A 19,916-nucleotide genomic window follows, 5' to 3' on the forward strand; every position below is an offset into this window, starting at 1 on the left:
TTTATACGAAAACTGTTTTTAGTTTCAGGGGGAAAGAATAAAAAAAAACATCTGTTCACTAAATTTCACATTCTTTTTCTTTTTTCGATGCTCGCCTCAGCTAAGGGCTGTCACCAATACTAGCGTGATGTGTTTCCTGTTGCCAGTTTCCACCTAGTGTCCGCTCCTGTTAAATTTCTTTCTCTATGAGGTGGCATACACAAGTGTACTTATTTATCCTTTCTCTGGGACAACATTTCACCTGCCCACAACTTTGTGTTATCGCTCACCACAAGACGCGCCTCCATGATTTGGACTCGAATGTTATCGATAGTTCTATCCGTTGTTTGCTGTCAGCGAACCTTCTGTAATCTGACTGCATGCGCGACGCGAATTGCGTCGTCCTTTCTGGAAGGCATGCGGGCGCCAGTGATTACGCTAAAGCCTTCGAAGAGTCATGTATAAAACCTTACGCGCTTGACCCGTAGACCAGGTATTCGATGATCGCCGACCTTGCTCGCCGGTATCGTCGTGCCTGGGTGTTACTTGCTTTACTGGGCACAAGTTCGCCTAATAGAGTTAGTTACGTGATTCACAGTTCTGTCTACTGTGTTCTTCACCGTCACTACAATGGGACAAGTGGTGGATGTGCTTTTGTGTCCATGCGCCGGACGCCCCAGTCCAACCACGCGCCTTGTCATAAGCGTTAACTGGACGCCAACGCCACCCGGGCCATTGAGCTAGCCGCAGGCTCTGAAGTTTGCCCCCAGAAGCACGGGCTTTTCACCCAAGACGAGTAGAAAGAGTGCAAGTCACCTACCACCATGATAGTGTTAGTTGTGTTGCTGCGTTCAAATTGGCCCAATAAAGAGTCATTTACGGGATTCACAGTAGAGCACTGCACGGGCCGATTTTTGCGGCCCGGGCCCGGGCCGGGCCCGTTTTTACATTGGGCGGCCCGCCCGAGCCCGATCAAAACCTTTATGGCGAGACCCAGGCCCGGCCCGGGCCCGGAAATAATCTACGTTACCCGCCCGGCCCGGCCCGCCACCCCTTTACCTTAAGCCCGAGCCCGGCCCTAGCCCGACTCGAAACCGGCCCGAACCCGGCCCGAGACCGAAAAATACATGTTTTTCAGAGTTGAGAAGCCCGAGAATAACTCGCAGACAGCCTGAGCCCGGCCCGGGCCCGCGTCAAAAAACCCGAGCCCGGCCCGGGCCCAGGTCAAAAAGCACACACCGTGCCCGAGCCCGGCCCGAGCCCGTGAAAAAACTCCTCTACCCGGCCGGGCCCGGGCTTTCGGGTAAGCCCGAGCCCGTGCAGTGCTCTAATTCACAGTTGTCACTACTGTGTTTTTACCGTCACTACAACCAACTAGTCTCCGCCGCACCATGTCGTGCCCTGCTGTGCAAAAATTTCATGAGAACAAAAACGTTGACCGATATTTAGTTATTTCGAAACCGTTGCTGCTCGTGTCTTTATATTTTTCAAGACAGAAGCGGTATTTGTTCCGCCCGTGACAACTACCGAACATAAATTATAACGACCTTCCAAGCATTTCCTTTCAAGAAAAGCCGAAGCATGACACCCCTCCCTCCCCGTCCGGAGAGTTCTACCACTCAATTACACTTTTTTCATACCTTGGTGAAGTATGGCACGCCGGAATGCTTTTTGCCTGAGGCGGACACAGCACAATTTCTGCACTGCAGCAGCTAGCGAAGGTACCGCTTATGTGACAACTTCGAAACCAAACTTATATAGTTTTTTTTTGCAAATTCCGAATTCACTTGTACTTTAAAACACCCGTTAACTATTACATAAAAACTAAATTATCGAATGCAGCACCACGCGCTATTTATTTGACAGACACTTTTTCTGTCCAGCTATATAAAAACAGATGAACAGATGGCGTACAAAGCAAAAGTTCTCGCAATGCACAGAGCGCTGCCCTATTCCGCCACTCATGTCCTTGATAGAACATCTGCCAGACAATAATTTTGTTCAGTTTTGTTACTCGGAGAGGCACAAAAAGAAGCTAGGCAATAAGCGTAGTATAGTAAACCTAGCTTCGTGTTACGGAGAAAGTGCGCCGCGCCGCCGAGCACCATCACCACATGCTGCGTATTTTTAATGAACGCCGTGGAGTGCTTCTAGGCCTTCGTTATGCAGAACCTTTAGTGAGACTTAGACATGCGGCAAGCGCTCATAATGCAGCGTTACCGTTCTCGGAAATACCGAAGATTCCAGCATTGCCTCTGGTCGGAAGTGCTTGGATTTATTTTCCTCTTATCGGTGAGTTACACCAGCGTCTGCATTTTAGGGAAATATTCACGTATGTCATACTTCAGAGGTATTGGGAGGATATCTTTCGCAGGCTACTCGAAAAAGAAGCGAAATGTGCAACTAGTAATCTGCTACTACTTCAGCAGATAAGAGTTCAGTACATTACTAAATGCGTGCGGCAACTTTATTAGGCGTTGCAATGCTGAGCTCGAGGCCCGGGGTTCGATCGTGGACGTGGAGGCGGCATTTCATTGGAGGCCAACTGCAAAAGCACTCGTGTACCTAGGCTTAGGTGCACGTTAATGAATCCCAGATGGTAAATTAATCGGAGTCCCGCAGTGCAACGTGCCTTATCTGTCGATCCTGCTTATTGCACACGATATCCTAGGATTAAATCTTTAACTGCAATATTCGCGAGACAACAGTGTTTTGGTTTAAAATAAGCTTGATTTCGCATTGGAAGATAACGCGTCGTGAACAAAGAGATACGGAAAAAACCTCGCGTAGTAACAAATATTTTATATTATGTACGCAGTGTGTGTGTGTGTGTGTGTGTGTGTGTGTGTGTGTGTGTGTGTGTGTGTGTGTGTGTGTGCGTGTGTGCGTGAGTGCGTGCGTGCGTGCGTGCGTGCGTGCGTGCCCGTGTATATGTGTGTTTTGTCGCGACCTGCACACGTAACTGTATATTGGAACAATTTTTCGCCAGCACTTGCGCGACATAGGCAAACAACGCCTAAATGCACTAATCCCTCGAGTGCGGTTGCTATCAGTTTAGACAAAAAGGCTCTTGACCAAGCATATCTTATATTTCTACGCGCGCGATCTTACACTAAAGGAGAGACAGTAGTGGTCGCATCAGTTGAAAATTTATTACCGCTTTCATGATAAACGCACAATCTTAATCAACTGCGTCCGCATGTCATATATGTGACCACAACAGATTCGCTTCTAGCAGGAGTGTGATAATACGAGAAGAAAAATACTTCGGTGAACGTGACCAATCGCCCAAATGTGAATTTCTAGGATGGACAGGCAGATGGGAAGTGACACTTCGGGCAAGTGCACTTCGCTGCAGGAAGTGGCACTTTGGCAAGAAGGAAAAGGGGAAAGTGTCGTTCGGCTTTGATGGCAATACTGGCGGCAGTTTGGTACGCAGGTAATCAACATGTGTTATTCTAGGCAATATTTATAAATAATACTGAGTACTGCTGTATTGGGTCAAGCATTTATTGTGCGTAGTGTAGATAATGTAATTCACCGTGTGGAGATGGGTTTGCACAAGGCTCACCCTGCGAGCGACGGTCAGGAAAGTGCACGATTCTCCTCCACTCCGCAACGCACAAAGGCGCTACGGCAGGGTTCGTCGACTCTCCGACACGACGCAGAGAAGGCTCCGGAGTCAGTTCGCCAACGGAAACGGGTTTATTCACCCAAGATACAGCACAGTGCGATAGTCATGGCGCTTACGGGCAAAGGCTCACCTGACAAGGCCGATCAAGTACGCGCGCCCGCTGCGCTAGGGCTAACCGGGTCACGCTTCAATACAAAACAGCATTGCATCCAAGGCAAACTGAGAAAGAATGGCAGTTTCAATTGCAGATGACTACCTATGGTGTGGTGATGCTCATAAGAGTTCAAATCACAAATAAATAGTTTCAGAACTAGTGCCGACGCTGTACAAAGCATAACATTATTTTTGAAGCACTGATGTCAAAGCTACAAATTTTGGCGCAGTAAGTTAGTTCGACGACCGCGCTCACTGGTGAGTACGTTGTAACGCCAGTGTCATAAACTGCGATTTCACAGCCTGCGACTAACAATAACGACGACGTGCACTCCCTTAAGGTGACCGTAAATCCTTAAAAAACCTAATGTGATTTTTTTAGAAAGTCTCTTGAACTTGTTCAGTAGAACTGCGTTGTGTTGACTTTTAGTGCCTGCAGGCTTTTCCTGTGCAGTTCCGAAATTATTTGGCCACCACGTCCTTATAGGAACTCCAAAGACACATTTCGATAGAATCGCTGAATGCACTTGCTTTTCAAACCCTAACAACAATTTTCCATAGAAGATTTTATGAGGTTATTTCAAATAGGGCGACATACAAATTCCTATACAAAATTTCTATGGTTTGAAGATGCTAAAATGAAATTTTTATAGAGTCTTATTATGGACTCTATAAAATGGACTCTATTTACAGACCCTAAAGACAAATTTGTATAGAATATTTCTATGCAGTTTTCTTTTGAAGCTGTAATGGTAAACTTCTATAGAACATTTCTTTGGTGTTGCTTTGAGGAACCTAACGGCGAATGTCTATGGAACCTATGTCTATGTCGGCTAAGTGCTTGCAATGAGCCAAGCTTATAGAGAACGGTACTGTAGACATTAAGAACCACAGTAAATGCAGCGGAAAAAAATTGGCACTACACCCACAATGTGACCAGTTTATGTTACAAAGTTATGCAATACCGATGTCCGGGTATCACATAAAGGGTGGGTATTACGTAGATATTACGCAAGGTTTTCCACAGTGTTTTTTTTAACGAACGCTTGTTACTTTCATGAAGGCAGATGAGGCGTTGATGGCAGCGATGTGGTGGGGAAGGCGCGTCTAATCTGTAGCTGCACTTCAGAATAGAACAAGCTGCATAGAGGCATCAGACAAGAACTTGCAACACACAAACTGTGGGGGTCAACGTGCTTCTCGTCTCAAGCTGGTGGTGCTAACGTACAAAACAAGAGAAAAAAATATCGCAGTTTTGCCCAAAAGGCGAAGCATCGAATGCGATACCAAATGCAAATAGTACGAATGCGAGTAGACAACTATACGAACTAAGGATAGTTGTTTTATCGGCCGTATAAACTTGTAAACATTCGCTTACTAACGTAACAAGCACGGTGTAACGCGTGTACAGGTAAACATGACCACATCTCGCTCAACGATCGCGGAAACTCGCTATCAAAGCGCTCCAGTGAAGAGGCGTGGCAGCTGCAGCGAGCGAATTGACCTTCGTACTGGCTCTCGCTTCAACGCGAACGTCGAAAGCACAGCGCATACGAAGCCACCGGTACTACCTGCACTTTGTCCACATCGCAGGTCGCTTTGAAGATGAGGCACACGCGGGCGCACACTTTTTCCACGTCACAGATCGCTTTCAAGATATGGCGCCCGCGCGGCTGCCGCTGGAGTAAACCTCCTCCCCTTTCACGCCTCCTCTCCCCTGTGCCTCGTACGCGACAGAAGAAGCGCACTTCCACCCAGCCTATCTCCCTCGTACGAGCGAGATGGAGCCGTAATTGTCAGCTGACCCCCGCAAGCTTTTACTCGCACATACAGCCTACGGCGCACGGCGACGATGTTACCGCGTTTGGACTTAATACGGAACCTCACAGCGACGTCGATGACCACGTTCCCGGCAGAAATGCGCTTGAAGTGTCCATATAATTGCTGTCGCATTAAAAAATCAATGAGAGACTCAACAGTAGTTGGCACTTCACAAAAACAGGCTTGATTCGGACAAGAAATTTTCGCATTAAAACTGCAGAAGCACCTGCTGTTCCAGCAGTGCACATCAAATGGTTGGTTACTAAATCCCTCATATAGATTTAATGAATGTGCACAAAATATCTCTGCGCCGCAATGTGACGCGTCCGCCCTAGGAAACCACACTGAACCTAAACAACACAGCATTGTGGCCTATAAGTGCAAAAAAAAAACACACGGACAGTACTTGTAAAAATGCGGTGAATAATGGACCTCGTAGAGAAGTACACCATCTATTGTAGAAAGCCTAAAGAGCTTTACTTTCGTTGTAAGGGATAACATTTTGAGATCAGACCGCATATTCCAAAATTATGGGTGAATATACAAACCAGACTGACGCACACAGTACCTAAGGAAAAGCTTTATCTCTGGAACTCCTTCTAATACACGTGAACAGTGAGAAAGAGAGAGAGAAAGTCAACTTTTATGGATGCCAGCAATCAGGGGGCAGACGCAGCCTCCCTACGCCGAGCAGACGGCCGAGATCCCCTGATTCTCAGCTGCTACCTCGGCTATCTGGATGGCCCAGACCTGGTCTTGTTGGTCTGAGCTGAGCAGCAGGGTCTTCCACTGCTGCCGGTTCTGAATTTTGAGGCCCTCGAAAGGAGCCGCCTTGGAGCGTGCCCATAGAGACGACGCGGCGGATGACCAACGCCTGCACTAAACGAATGAGGCCGACCTCCCTCTTGCCGTAGTGTCTACTGGCAATCCGTTTGATTAGCCTTAGTGTTTGCTGTGTGCTGTTTTCTAGAGCACAGTTTCTCGAACACAATTTCTCGAGTAGCCTACTTTACCGCATTCCATTGCATTTCTCACTGTAATACCCATTGGTGGGTATCACATATAAGGGGTGGGTATTACGTAAGTATTACGCAAGGTTTTCCACAGTGTTTTTTTACCGAACACTTGTTACTTCTTCTATGAAGGCAGATGAGACGGTGATGGCAGCGATCCGGTGGGGAAGGCGCGTCTAGTCTTTGGCTGTGCGATGAGAAAATTATGACGAGCAGGCTACAGTGCGTGCGCTAGGCCAAGCAACATTTAGTGGATGGCCTAAATGTTGTGTATCTGTTGTGTCGATTTATCAATGTCCTTGATAATTTCTGCGCTATCGATGTCTGCCATTGTATTTTTGTGTTCCTGTGCCTGTATGAATATATCGGATACCACCATCGTCAAATTCTTACCCTTCATTTTGTGGGTCCCGTGTGAATTGTTGTGGCTATAATGAAGTAATCGCTGCCCATGTCGTTTCGTCTGTTCGCCGTCTTGGGGTCCTGTGTATTTGTAAACGTGATGTCGGATGTGGTGCCCACGCTCACGCCGTTACCCGTGCGCGTGGGTTGTTGAGAATCCGTAATGAGTGTGAGCCCCTCTTGTTGTGAACAGTGAAGTCATTTTTCTAGCAGCAAAGTGACCGAATTTGATCCGGTTTCTTACATTAAAAATAATAAAATCGTAGTTTTTCCATTTAGACCATCACTTGTTATTAAAAATTTTTTGACAATTGCAAAATTCAAGAAACATATTCCCTTTACGACTGTAACATGCACAAAAAACTATCAATTCTGTAAATTCTGTATATCGGAGTTGGCGCCTCGAGCTTTAGTTCGGGGAAAACTCTGGTTTCCCTACTAACATACATTAAAAGACATTAGTGATTTTGTGATAACAACACGACTAATTTCAATTAAATATGTAGCATTTGACAAAGTTGAATTCACGTGGCTGTAGAAAAAAGATTTTAGGCGTAGAATCTCGAAGTAAGATTGGCTGAAAGTTGGCAGGATTCAAAAAATAAAAGCACAAACGTTAATCTTACGCACCTCCGCACGAAAGACAGATATCGCTGTTCTGCAGATTGCATTTGTTATGTCTAAAGTGAAGAGATTTGATATATGAATTTAAAGCTTACGTGAAATTGGTACAATGTGTATGAGGAATTTGCAAGACCCACGGGGTCTCCCCTTCGTCTTCTCGGGACCTAAATAAAGTTATTTCACTCACCCATTCGCTAATTTGTGCTCGTATTGCAGAGCAGTGTATGATACGTGAATGTTTTCAGCTTTAGTGATGGTATTAAGTGCAACTAACAGAATTGTGATATTCTTTTTTTAGTGAATGTTGTAAACTTCATAGCTTCATTCCTTCAAATTTGGTAATTTTCGCGAATTTGTATAACAAGCCGGCTAGTTGCGTCGATTAATTCGTTTCATATTGCTACTGCGCTATGCGAATGATGCTTTTTCTTGCTTTTTTTGAATAGCATGTACACTTTGATGTAACAATATTTCCCAATTTTACCCAATTTCTAACTGGAGCCCTGTAAGGTATTCATATATATATATATGTATAAAGTAATGCGGTTGGCCTTAGCATTCCTCGTCGACGGTGAAGCCAGCAAAATGCAATTGAAATTATTTTTAGAAAGGTGTACTGAACATTAAGCCATAATGTCTAGTATGCACGGACATGCCATATATATATATATATATATATATATATATGAACATATCCCAATAAATATTTACATGTATATAGTTGTAGCGCTATGCTAAATTTCATTTCAGTATTTCAGAAAAAAAGTTAATGTACAAATTGTAACAAATAAGCGGCAGAACGCTCCACCTCAATGACCACTGTGCAGCGAAGAGGGGCAGCTGTTATACAATCACTTTTGAGAATACTTTCACTTTTTTGAGATTTTGTGACACTAGAGCTGGGCCGATGCGCCTGACGCTAGAATGGCATTGATAGTGACAAAGAAGTATCTACAAAAGTGATCACACAAGAACATGTCCCCTGTACAGACGGCCAGTCACACAATAATCCCATCTTCTAATGACAAAATATTCCCATGTATAACATAAGCAAGTCGTAACATACATGAACTAAGACAGACATCACACTATGCATAGCCAACAGATTTTTGGAAGACAAAGGGAATGACCTACCAGCTTTTATTTTTCAGTAGGTGAAGAAACGAATATTCCTTCCGCTGGTGACCACAGTTTTTCTGTACTATGCTTAAATATGCCAGTATTCACTTTCTCACGCGGGGCTTGACACTTGCAGCAATCACAATAGCCATGCATGTAAGTATCAATTGCATGAGGACCAATAAGATTGTGTTATGGTTGCTTTCACAAAATATGTTGGATGACTGATAATCTGTGCTATTGGGAACATATTCGCAGTGTCACTGTCAGATAAAATAGACACAATATATTCGTGCTTTATAGTTCAGCAAAACAATTACCGATTTCTAATCTAGGATCACTGAATGTGCCATATGTGCATCCTGAACTCAGTGGTGAGATTCGAGATTTCTAAATTGCATTTTTTAAATTCCGTTTTAATTAAAAATGGTCCTTCTTGCAACATGGCTTGCGAAAAACAGGGAATGTAAGTTACATTCAGGAATTATGGAAATTTGAAAGATCATTGCATAGTTCTATATGTGAGGCAAATGATTTAGCAAGAAATAAGGTGACTGAAACAAGGCCCAACAAACACATTTGTTATTACTGGAGGTTGCGCATAAGTTTGTAAACATATTCTTGCCACTTTGAAGAGGTATTCCTCATTGATTTTCTTGGTCAATTGGATGAACAATCTAAATCCGGCGCGCAGTCTCAGTCGCGTCAATGCATGGTTAAGTGGGACAAATGTAGTTCTCTCTTGACTAAATTATGATACTCATATATATATATATATATATATATATATATTCATTGCACTAGGATGAGAACTAGCGTACATTGAATCACACGAAACACTGTTACATTATTACGCTAACTATGCCGTAATTTGACGTCAAACTTGCGCTTGTCCTCTGCGCGAATAAATTGGGAAAGGGCATTTTTACCTCTCATTAACCAGCATTAATGCGACCCCCTAATCCGCTGACGATGAGATTAAGCATAACGGCTTAATTCATCCAATAAAAATATGTAACTGCAAACCAAACGTAGGTTTGCATTCGTTTGAATGTTATAATTACTTATAATTACTATATTTACCTGTTGTTGCTTATCGCGTTATATTCACCACCATCATGCAGCCCATAGGTATGTTTACGCTAGAAGCGTGTAAAGATATACAGTCTACCTTCTCTTGTAAACAGCTTTCACTGTCTGACGATGTTTGTCATTGTGAGCTCTTCACATTTTGTGGCTGCTGACGTCATTCGCCAGTGGAAATGTTCACTGTCTTTGCAGGTCGGTATGATATCCGGGATGGCAGTGGAGCTGCGTGGGATATATACCAAAGGTATGGCCCCATTGTGGTCCAGCAGCTACCGGGACGGCGGGCTATTGTGCGCCTGTTCAGCGCAAACGACATTCGGACACTCTACCAAGAGGAAGGAAGGACACCGCGCCATGTTGGATCGCTGGCTCTTAAGCTTTACCACAAAAGCCGAAAGCCGCAGTTCTTTGCAAATGACGGCCTACTGCACGCGTAAGCCTTATTTGTGTATATGTCGTCATCACTGTTTTCATCGCACACATGCGAAGTTCATGCATACTTACGTTTCGTGCTGTGCAACTCGTCTTTTATGAAATTCTTCAGTTAACTGACAAGTGAAGTTTAAGACAATAGGCCACACGAGCTCATTCGCGGATTTCTTGGTTTACTACACAATGCGATGGAAAGAAAGGCTTCCGACTTCGGTTGGAAACAACTCTCGATATTGCAAGCCGATCTTTCGTTCGGCTGATCTTGTTGGCCAAACGACAGCGAACGCAGTACGGAGCGTTCAGGGAATTGCGGTGCTTGTGAAATTGGTGCATGGGCGGAATGCTATTCGCATCACTGCAGTTTGCATTTAGGTGCATTAGCACAGATTAGCACATCAGACGTGTATAGCTTGGGGAACCAGCACTGGCTAGGAGTGTGCGACTGAAATATCCTGGTGTCATCCGATAGGGAGGACACCAGCATGGTACGACACTTTTGAAAAATAACAAGCGCGCGCCTGTATCAACTTTTGCGTAAGCTCTATGCGTCCAACCAAGATCTGGTCCTGACCATGCGCGTTGGAGAAGCGCTTATACATTCTAGAGTGCCAGTTACCAGTCAGGCCTGAATCTGTACAAAAGTACTCCAAGGTGAGCGGTGAAATTAACAACGCGAAATCGCAGCATGTGGTGATGAAAACCGTTTCCACCGCTCACTAAGCTGTGTGCTGCGGTGCTGGTGTTAGTATGCGACATTTCACTGCTGGTTGCCTATAGGTGTCTTTGATTTGGTTGCACTTTCTGCACTAGGTCAGGGAGTGCGGCACTCGTATTTTTTGAGAGTGAAATCTCTACTACGCTATGTATCGCGAGGTCATTCATCGCGTCGCAGTGACCTTGAGCTGCCGAAGCGCGAGCCGTCGGAGCGCATGTGTGACGTTACGCCACGTGGTCCACTGCGAAGATGCGTCGCAGCTGCCCTCGCTCGAAGCCTCGCCCCTACGGTACCAGGCGAGGGTTTAACGGTTGCTTTGCCGGCGCTTGGTTGCTCAGTCTCACCATAGATGGCGCGCAGGCTGGGCCGTCTGTGCGTGCGCTTCAGCGCAAGCGACAGGCCGAATGCAATCATCCAGTAGATATAGTTAGACGGCAGGTTGCAAAATCTCAAACCAAAGCAACGTTGGCTGCTGAAACACCGGATGAAATGAAGGCCAGATCAGCACGTTATAGAGAAGCTTACCCAGCGCGGAAGCGTGCACTAAGGAAAGACTGTGTGCATAGTCTTTGCAAAACCAAGCCAAACAGACCCTTTCGCTCATGATAACTAGGTTTACAAGAGTTAAACATCAGCCATTTTTTTGGTGCAGCGCTCGCCCTCTGTATTTTCCTACATTTTCACTGTGAAAGTGCGCAGAGAGTTCTCGTCGAGTTCACTATCGGCCTTCACTTGCTCGGTGGGAGGTGTATCCCAAGTGCAGCATGTCGACGGCAGCACCCTAGCTTCGAGTAGACGACAGCCGCTTTTACAAGCACTTTTCAGTATCTGGTACGTTTCTAGCCTCTTTCGTGGTTATATCCTTACAGGGTGTCCAAAACACCGTGCATCAAGATTTAAAAATATGCAAATGCCCCGTAGCAGGACAGAACCAAGGTAATGTTGTTTACTGTCGCTTGGACATACTCAGATGATTTTTTTGCCTTCTGGCTAATTACATAATTAGTCTTAATTAAGTAATTAGCTTCTCAAATATTACAATTAGATGAAAAGTGTCAATGAGAAAAAAAGTAGAGCAACATGAACAATTCCCGATAGAGCCTTTCTGTTGCTCAATCCGTGCTAATTAATTTGTTTTTCCGAGCCTGAAAGAATTCCGTGAATGCACGCAATATTGCCGCGCAATTGGCTGCTCGGGGCAATTCGGCGTCCGGCGTAAAAACCCGATGGTACGAAAACTCACGTGACATAGTGATGACGTCACGTTTCAATCTCAATGAAAACCGACCTGGAGCACACTAAAAAATTCACTTCGCCCAATTCGAACATTGAGTTGACCGACGATCAAAGCCGACTTCGCCAACTCCCAAAATTGACTCGGCCCATCCCCCAAATTTGTGCGGCCCATCATCAAATGAACTTCGCCCAATTATATCACGTGACCATGTGAACACGTGATGTGACATAGTCACGTGACCAAGAACCTTAAGTCGCAAATCCACATGACCAAGTGATGACGTCATGTGACAATGTCACGTGAACTGGAAGTCGAAATAATATGGACGTCGTCCAAGTCGACACGTCCAGAATGCTTTCGCATTCAGTGCACGTAAGGAGACTTAAATGTATCTAACTTCTCTCCCACGACGACGTGCTTCATAATCAGATCGTAGTTCTCGCGTGTAAAATCCGGGAAATTAATATTGCGATAGCAATTATATGGACACTCCAAGCGAATTTTTGCCGTCGGCGTCACCATGAGGTTCCGTGTATATTTGAGTATGGTATTTACCGTGTCGTGCTATATGAAATGCGAAGAGATACTCATTATATTTCCATGCCACTCTAGGCCTAAAGTGGCTCATACGAAGTCTTACATTATTGAAAAATTTATTCATCTAAATTTCGAGAACGGTAGCCCTCAAACAAATGTCATGGAACAAAACATCGACTGCGCGTGCCGTTTATCTTAAATCTTGTAGGATCTAATTATTAAAAGTGCGAAACAATAAACAGAGCTCAAACCTGAACTTGATGTAATTTTACTTACAGTGGCTGTGCACTACCTCCGGAATCGGCCAAGGAAGTACGTTTGAAACATACGCGACACGGAAAAGTGCTGGCAAGGTTGTAAAAAAGGCGTTGGCTTTAATTAATAAACATACATGAAGTTGTACGATGGCAGGATTCATAACAGAGGACTCTTTGCACAAGAGCTCCTTTTTACGGGCAAGCGTACATGCCCCGTCTGTGAATAAGCGAGATTATGTTCGGCCGCAAGAAAAGCGAGCGTCGGACGAGAAAGTCAGGCGAAGAGAATCGCGTGCAAGCCGGCGAATGGACGCAGGAGCGCGCTCAGGGCGGCCTTGCGCCCCTTCATCGCGGATAATTCGAGATAGGTTTTGGGCTTGTGTGCATTCCTCTGCACTGGGCTTCTGCACGTTTAAGCACCCTCGCTGCCTATAGGGTTAAGTGAGTAAGCTTCCCTCGATGCTTTGGTATGTGGTTCAAATACCGATATTGTGCCCGTCCCCTCTCCTTTTTTTTCTGTCTACTCTTATTATTAGTATTATATTATATTATTATATTATTATATTATTATTATTCATTATTATTATTATTATTATATTATGTTATTTTTTAAAGGGAAATGCAGCCGCCGCTACGAATGAGCGGAACCGCACGGAGACGCTGTTTGCTGGGTTGCCTCCTTTAAGCTTTCTTAATGGGGTGTGAGATGGCCACTAATGTACCTATAATTGAGTACCACTTGCCCGAACTGAGTGTCAATTATGTGGCCCGTCAGAGAGCAGATTAGTGGTGTTGAAACGGCATTACGGCCAACAGCATGGTTTTAATAACCAATTGGAAGTGTTCCGTTGTGCAGCTGCTTGACTGAGGGCTTCCGGAACATTGCATCTCACTATTGGCAATGCTCAAGTGCATTGCCAAGAAAGCGGGCTACTAACCTTTTACCGTCCTCAGAGTCGTCCGATTGTGACCAGCATGTTACCAGGCATACCACGATTGCGGCCAGCGTGCCGCGTTAACTGTCGCACCGCATTCCTCTGGTTCCATGGCGTGCCTGAGGGCTAGTCACCCTGTGGGAAGTGTTGATGGGGAATTTTCCTGGAGTATCCATCGTTCAAGAATAAATGTTCCAAGTGCGAGGTAGTCCTTTCGTCTCGGGTAGCTCTGGTGGAGCACTACAGAAGGAAACATGACCTCAGAGCGAACTAGCGTTGCTCTGCTTGCAACGAGGCCCAGTACACAACCTCACACTTCGCTTCTGTGAACTTTGCCAAATGCCGCAACAAGAATTCACGGAATAAGTGTCCGTGTGTCTCGGGGAAGTTAGCGCTCAAGTAGCCCCATCACACATTTCAAGAAGACCAACTCATAGAAGCTGCCTAGGATGGACCCGCGTAATTCCTTCGGCCGATGCCTCGCCGGTTCGATGGAGCTCTCCAGACATCCCTCGTGTTGCATCGTTTAGGCTGAGCATAGATACCAGGGCCCACAACAACCACACCAGCCTTTAGGTCGCTGGTAGGACCACGCGGAAGATTGCTGTCCTTGTGACTACGACGAGTTATAGGGACATAGAGTCCGCGGTGAGGCGGAAGCCCAAAGCTGGTTTCTCTGAGGGTTTTCGCCGCAGTAGGCCGGGTAAAGTACGACCACTGGGGAGAAGTCGGAGAAAGGGCTGGGCGGTAGGAGGTCAAACAGTCATCATCATGATCATCAGCCTATTTTATGTCCACTGCAGGACGAAGGCCTCTCCCTGCGATCTCCAATTACCTGTGTCTTGCGCCAGCGTATTCCAACTTGCGCCTGCAAATTTCCTAACTTCATCATGCCATCTGGTTTTCTGCCAACCTCGACTGCGCTTCCCTTCTCTTGGTATCCATTCTGTAACCCTAATAGTCCACCGGTTATCCATCCTACGCATTATACATGGCCTGCCCAGCTCCATTTCTTCCGCTTAATGTCAATTAGAATATCGGCTATCCCCGTTTGTTCTCTGATCCACACCGCTCTCTTCCTGTCTCTTAACGTTAGTCTTAAGATTCTTCGTTCCATCGCTCTTTGTGCGGTCCTTAACTTGTTCTCGAGCTTCCTTGTTAACCTCCAAGTTTCTGCCCCGTATGTTAGCACCGGTAGAATGCAATGATTGTACACATTCCTTTTCAACGACACTGGTAAGCTCCCAGTCAGGATTTGGCAATGCCTGCCGTATGCACTCCAACCCAATTTTATTCTTCTGTAAATTTCTTTCTCGTGATCAGGGTCCCCTGTGAGTAATTTACCTAGATAAACGTACTCCTTTACAGACTCTAGAGGATGACTGGCGATCCTGAATTCTTGTTCCCTTGCCAGGCTATGGAACATTATCTTTGTCTTCTGCATATTAATCTTCAACCCCACTCTTACACTTTCTCGGTTAAGGTCCTCAATCATTTCCTGTAATTCATCTCCATTGTTGCTGAATAGGACAATGTCATCTGCAAATCGGAGGTTGCTGAGATATTCGCCGTTTATCCTCACCCCTATGCTTTCCCAGTCTAAAGGCTTGAATACTTCTTCTAGGCATGCAGTGAATAACATTGGAGAGATTGTGTCTCCTTGCCTGACCCCTTTCTTGATAGATAACCTTCTACTTTTCTTGTGCAGAACCAAGGTAGCTGTGGAATCCTTGTAGATGTTTGCTAAGATATTCACGTACGCCTCCTGTACTCCTTGATTACGCAATACCTCTATGACTGCTGGTATCTCTACTGAATCAAATGCCTTTTCATAATCTATGAAAGCCATATAGAGAGGTTGATTGTACTCCGCAGATTTCTCGATCACCTGATTTATGACATAGATATGATCCATTGTAGAATATCCCTTCCTGAAGCCAGCCTGTTCTCTTGGTTGGCTGAAGTCAAGTGCTGCCCTGATTCTATTGGAAATTATCTTGGTGGATATTTTATACAATACTGAAAGCAAGCTAATGAGTCTATAATTCTTCAATTCTTTCATGTCTTCCTTCTTATGGAGAGAGAGAGAGAGAGAGATACAACTTTAATGGTGCCAGCAATTCACGAGGGCGGACGCAGCCTCCCTCCGCCTAGCAGACGGCCGAGATCCCCTGGGTCTCAGCGGCTGCCTCGGCTAGCTGGACGGCCCAGACCTGGTCTTGCTGGTCTGAGCTGAGCAGCAGGGTCTCCCACTGCTGCCGGTTTTGAATTTTGCGCCCCTCAAAAGGAGCCGCCTTCGAGCATGCCCATAGAATATGTGGCAGATCCGCCCTACATTTACATAATTTGCATTGATCGTTGTATTGCCCTGGATAGAATCTGCTGCAGGCCACCGGGTTTGGATACATGTTTCTTTGCAGGAGGCGCCAGGCCACCGCCTGTTTCCTGGTTAGCGCGGGATGAGCTGGTGGGTACCGGGCCCTTCGCAGCCGATAGTAATCGGTTATTTCTTTGTAGCTGACCATGCGGTCTCCTCTCGTTCCCGGCTGGGCGGGCTCACTTGCTCGGCGAGTAAGTCCTCGAGCTACGTTGTGAGCCGCCTCGTTGCCGGGGAGAGAGGAGTGCGCGGGTGCCCAAATAATTTGGATCGTCCCGCGATGACGGTCGCTGTTACTATTTAGAATTTTGAGCGCCTCTGGCGAGATGCGTCCTTTCGCGAAATTGTGAACTGCAATTTTGGAGTCGCTTATGATAACTCTCGCTTTCGTGGAGGCCACCGCTAATGCTATGGCGGCTTCCTCCGCAACTTCGGCGTTGTCCGTTCTCACGGTGCCGCTCGCGAAGGGTTCTCCGTCCACCTTTACCGCTACTACGGACATCCCTTTGCGTTCTCTGTATTCCGCGGCGTCTACGTAGGCCACGCCATCTACGTCATGGTATTTGCGCTCAATGTGGCGTGCCCTTGCCTCTCGTCGCTCCTTGTGGTGCTCCGGGTGCATGTTCTTGGGCAGTGGAGGAATTTTAAATTCTCTCTTCGTCTCTAGTGGAATGCTTAGTTTGGTGCCGTGTTGCGCTTCATATCGAATTTTGAGTTTCTGTAGAATGTGTCGCCCCGTTGGGGTTTGTGTGAGTCTTTCGTATTGGGCGGTAGTGTGCGCCTCGATTAGTTCGTCAAGCGTGTTGTGTAGCCCCAATTCTAAGAGTTTGTCGTTGGGTGTTGTGACTGGGACATATGGATTAGTATAATGTTGGCGTTCTTCCAGCTCTCTGGTACACTTGAAGTTGTGAGACATTGCGTATAAAGGGCCGCAAGCTTTTCAAGCATGATATCTCCTCCATCTTTGATTATATCTACTGTTATTCCATCTTCTCCAGCAGATTTTCCCCTGGTCATGTCATTCAAGGCCCTTCTAACAACATCGCTAGTTATAGAGGGAGCCTCTGTATCCGGTTCATCACTATTTCGAATGAAAGTAGCTTGGCTGTTTCGGGCACTATACAGGTCAGTATAGAATTCTTCCGCTGCTTTTACTATGTAATCGAAATTGCTGATGATATTACCATGCTTATCTTTCAGTGCATACATCTTGCTTTGTCCAATTCCAAGCTTTCTTCCTACTGAGTTAATGCTGCGTCCATATTTTACGGCTTCCTCAATCTTCCCCACGTTATAATTTGTAATATCCCTGACTTTCTTCTTGTTGATCAGTTTTGACAGTTCAGCCAATTCTATCTGATCTCTTGAGTTGGACATTTTCATGTTTTGTCAAACAACAGTACCGCTCTTTAAAGGAAGTCCTTAGGACTGAGTTTCTCTTCCTCGTCCTCCTCCTTGTCTGGCAGAAATGAGCCTACACCCACCCCTGGGCAATCACTAAATGCGCAAATTGTTCTCCCCTTAGGGAAGAACCCCGCAGCTGGCTTTGCTGGGGTGACACCAGGGGTTGAAAATAGCAAAGAGCTGGCGGTAGATGACTCCCAGGAGATTGCTCAAATGCCATCCGCTGGGATAAGTGGTGCTTCGGGCCTGACGTCGCCGGGGCACAGCGCAACACGTCGGCACTCGCCACCCTCTGCCGGGAGGGAAGAGCTTGGCAGCCATTGGCTCAGGCCCCGGTCATCATCGCTCGCCACATCGGAACCCCAATCCTGATTTAGGGGGGGGGGGGGAGTGTTTCGGTGGCCCAAGAGGAGGAAGAAGACCGTGCTCCGATCTCACACATGCAGGCAAGCCCCTGTGTTTATAGGCAGCCTGCCGCCTGAGCGAGTCACTGATGATATCCCTTTTGGTCTAGCTGACATCACGGTAGCTGAAAGCCCGACGACGCCGCCAGTGTACTTGCGCATCCCGGGGGTCTCCCTGTCGCGTCGCCCACGCGGATTGGCGACTCTCCTAATGACGATGGTCATAGGGAAGGTGGGAGAGGTCATTGAGGTTTAGTTCCTCGGCCGTGCCTACCGATAGTGCGTATCAGCCATAGACTGAAGCACAGATCACGATCTTGGCTCAGGCCGAGGCGAGTTTGCCGCCGGGGGAGCGTCTCATTACTTGCCGCCCGAGCGGCAGCCTATGATTTCCTAGTAGAAGGCTGCAGCACGGAACCGACGAATACAAACGTCGGTTCCGTCGGTTCCGTACAAAGTACACAGACGCAGCGCTGCGCCTGTGTACTACGTGTGCCTCATTCGTCTTCGTCCTTTCTGCGCAGTCGCCTTCTACTATGTTCAACCAGCAAGCGAAACTGGTTACTCTGTTCAACTATAAATTTCCTTCTCTGGACGTCATCAAAGGCATCCACAGACAAGCTAAATATCGAAAAATCCTGTCAAAAGAGTCAGCACGGCAGCAAGTCCCAATGCTGACCCAGCCACCTTTGTTTTGGGTGATGCTTCATGAGGCGACGCTTCTGACACTGAATGTGCTGACTCCGACACCCAGGATCTCTCCACAAAAGATAACGGCTATGAGGCGTTCTGATCTTTCGGAGTCGACGACTCTGCGCTGGCTGTAAATCTGGTCGAAACCCCTCTGACAATGTCAGACTTAACAATATTTTACGAATTTATTGGTGTAATGATTTGACCAGGTCGGAGGCGGAGTAGGGGCGCAAAATCTGAGGCATGCACTCCGCTTCAATAAAGCGAAGTGGGGAAGGAGAAAGAACGCGAAGCTATGTACGTGGCGGGTGCGTCTCGTGATCGAGAGGCCGAGCGCCGAGCGAGAAGGATGGAGCAGCGACGCAAGCCGCGGGAGGCCGAGTGTGAGTCTACCGTGCCCGAAGTCGTCGCCTAGCGCCGGGTACGAGCTGAACAGGTCCGGCAGAAGGCGCGGGCTTGGCGTGCCTAGGAAAGTCCTGAAGACGCAGAAGGAGAAAATGAATAGTGTCAATAGTGCATTAGCAGATTGCTTGATAAAAAAGAACGTGCATTTCTTTACAGTGCCTTACCATCCTTCCTAATGGCACTTTATACTTTGCAAAAATCGGAAATCGAAAAATTTGCCTTCAAAGCACCGCCACACTTACACTATCAAAGCATTTTTAAAACACTGCATGCGGAATGCATAAAAAAGTATAGCACCCATAGGCTTGCTCGTAACCTGCGTTCACTAAGTGACACGTCATTAACATTTTACTCAGTCAGCTTACGTTTACTTCAACCCGCCGCGGTGGCTTAGCGGCTAAGTTGCCAGGCTAAGCAGGAGGTCGCGGGATTAAATCCCGGCAGCTGCGGTCGCATCTCGATTTGGGCGAAAAGCAAGAGCGCCCGTGCCCCGTGCATTGGGGACAGGTTAAAGATCCCCTGGTGGTCAAAATTATGACATTTTGAATGAAGTTTTGTGAATTATGGTGGTCAGTTTTATGACACGCGGTTTATAGGGGTTATGTTGTCACACCATTCTGTCACTAAACTTTCTATACCAGGCCTTATATTTTTGACAGCTCATTCATCAAAATTTTGACAATGGC

At 46.5% G+C, this 19,916-nt stretch overlaps 1 protein-coding gene across 1 annotated transcript in view; it reads left to right on the top strand.

Moving 5' to 3' along the window:
* Nucleotides 1–2,063: 2,063 nt before the first annotated feature.
* The window catches only part of LOC119463496 (probable cytochrome P450 301a1, mitochondrial), a 32,656-nt gene continuing 14,803 nt past the window's right edge, over nucleotides 2,064–19,916 (top strand). Inside the window, exons 1-2 of the mRNA XM_037724337.2 lie at nucleotides 2,064–2,271; nucleotides 10,027–10,267. Of these exons, the coding sequence (XP_037580265.2) occupies nucleotides 2,094–2,271; nucleotides 10,027–10,267 (419 nt within the window). The 5' untranslated portion in view covers nucleotides 2,064–2,093. The remainder of the gene's footprint in view (nucleotides 2,272–10,026; nucleotides 10,268–19,916) is intronic.

This window comes from Dermacentor silvarum, chromosome 9, assembly GCF_013339745.2.
Source record: "Dermacentor silvarum isolate Dsil-2018 chromosome 9, BIME_Dsil_1.4, whole genome shotgun sequence".
Classification (NCBI taxonomy): Eukaryota; Metazoa; Arthropoda; class Arachnida; order Ixodida; family Ixodidae; genus Dermacentor; species Dermacentor silvarum.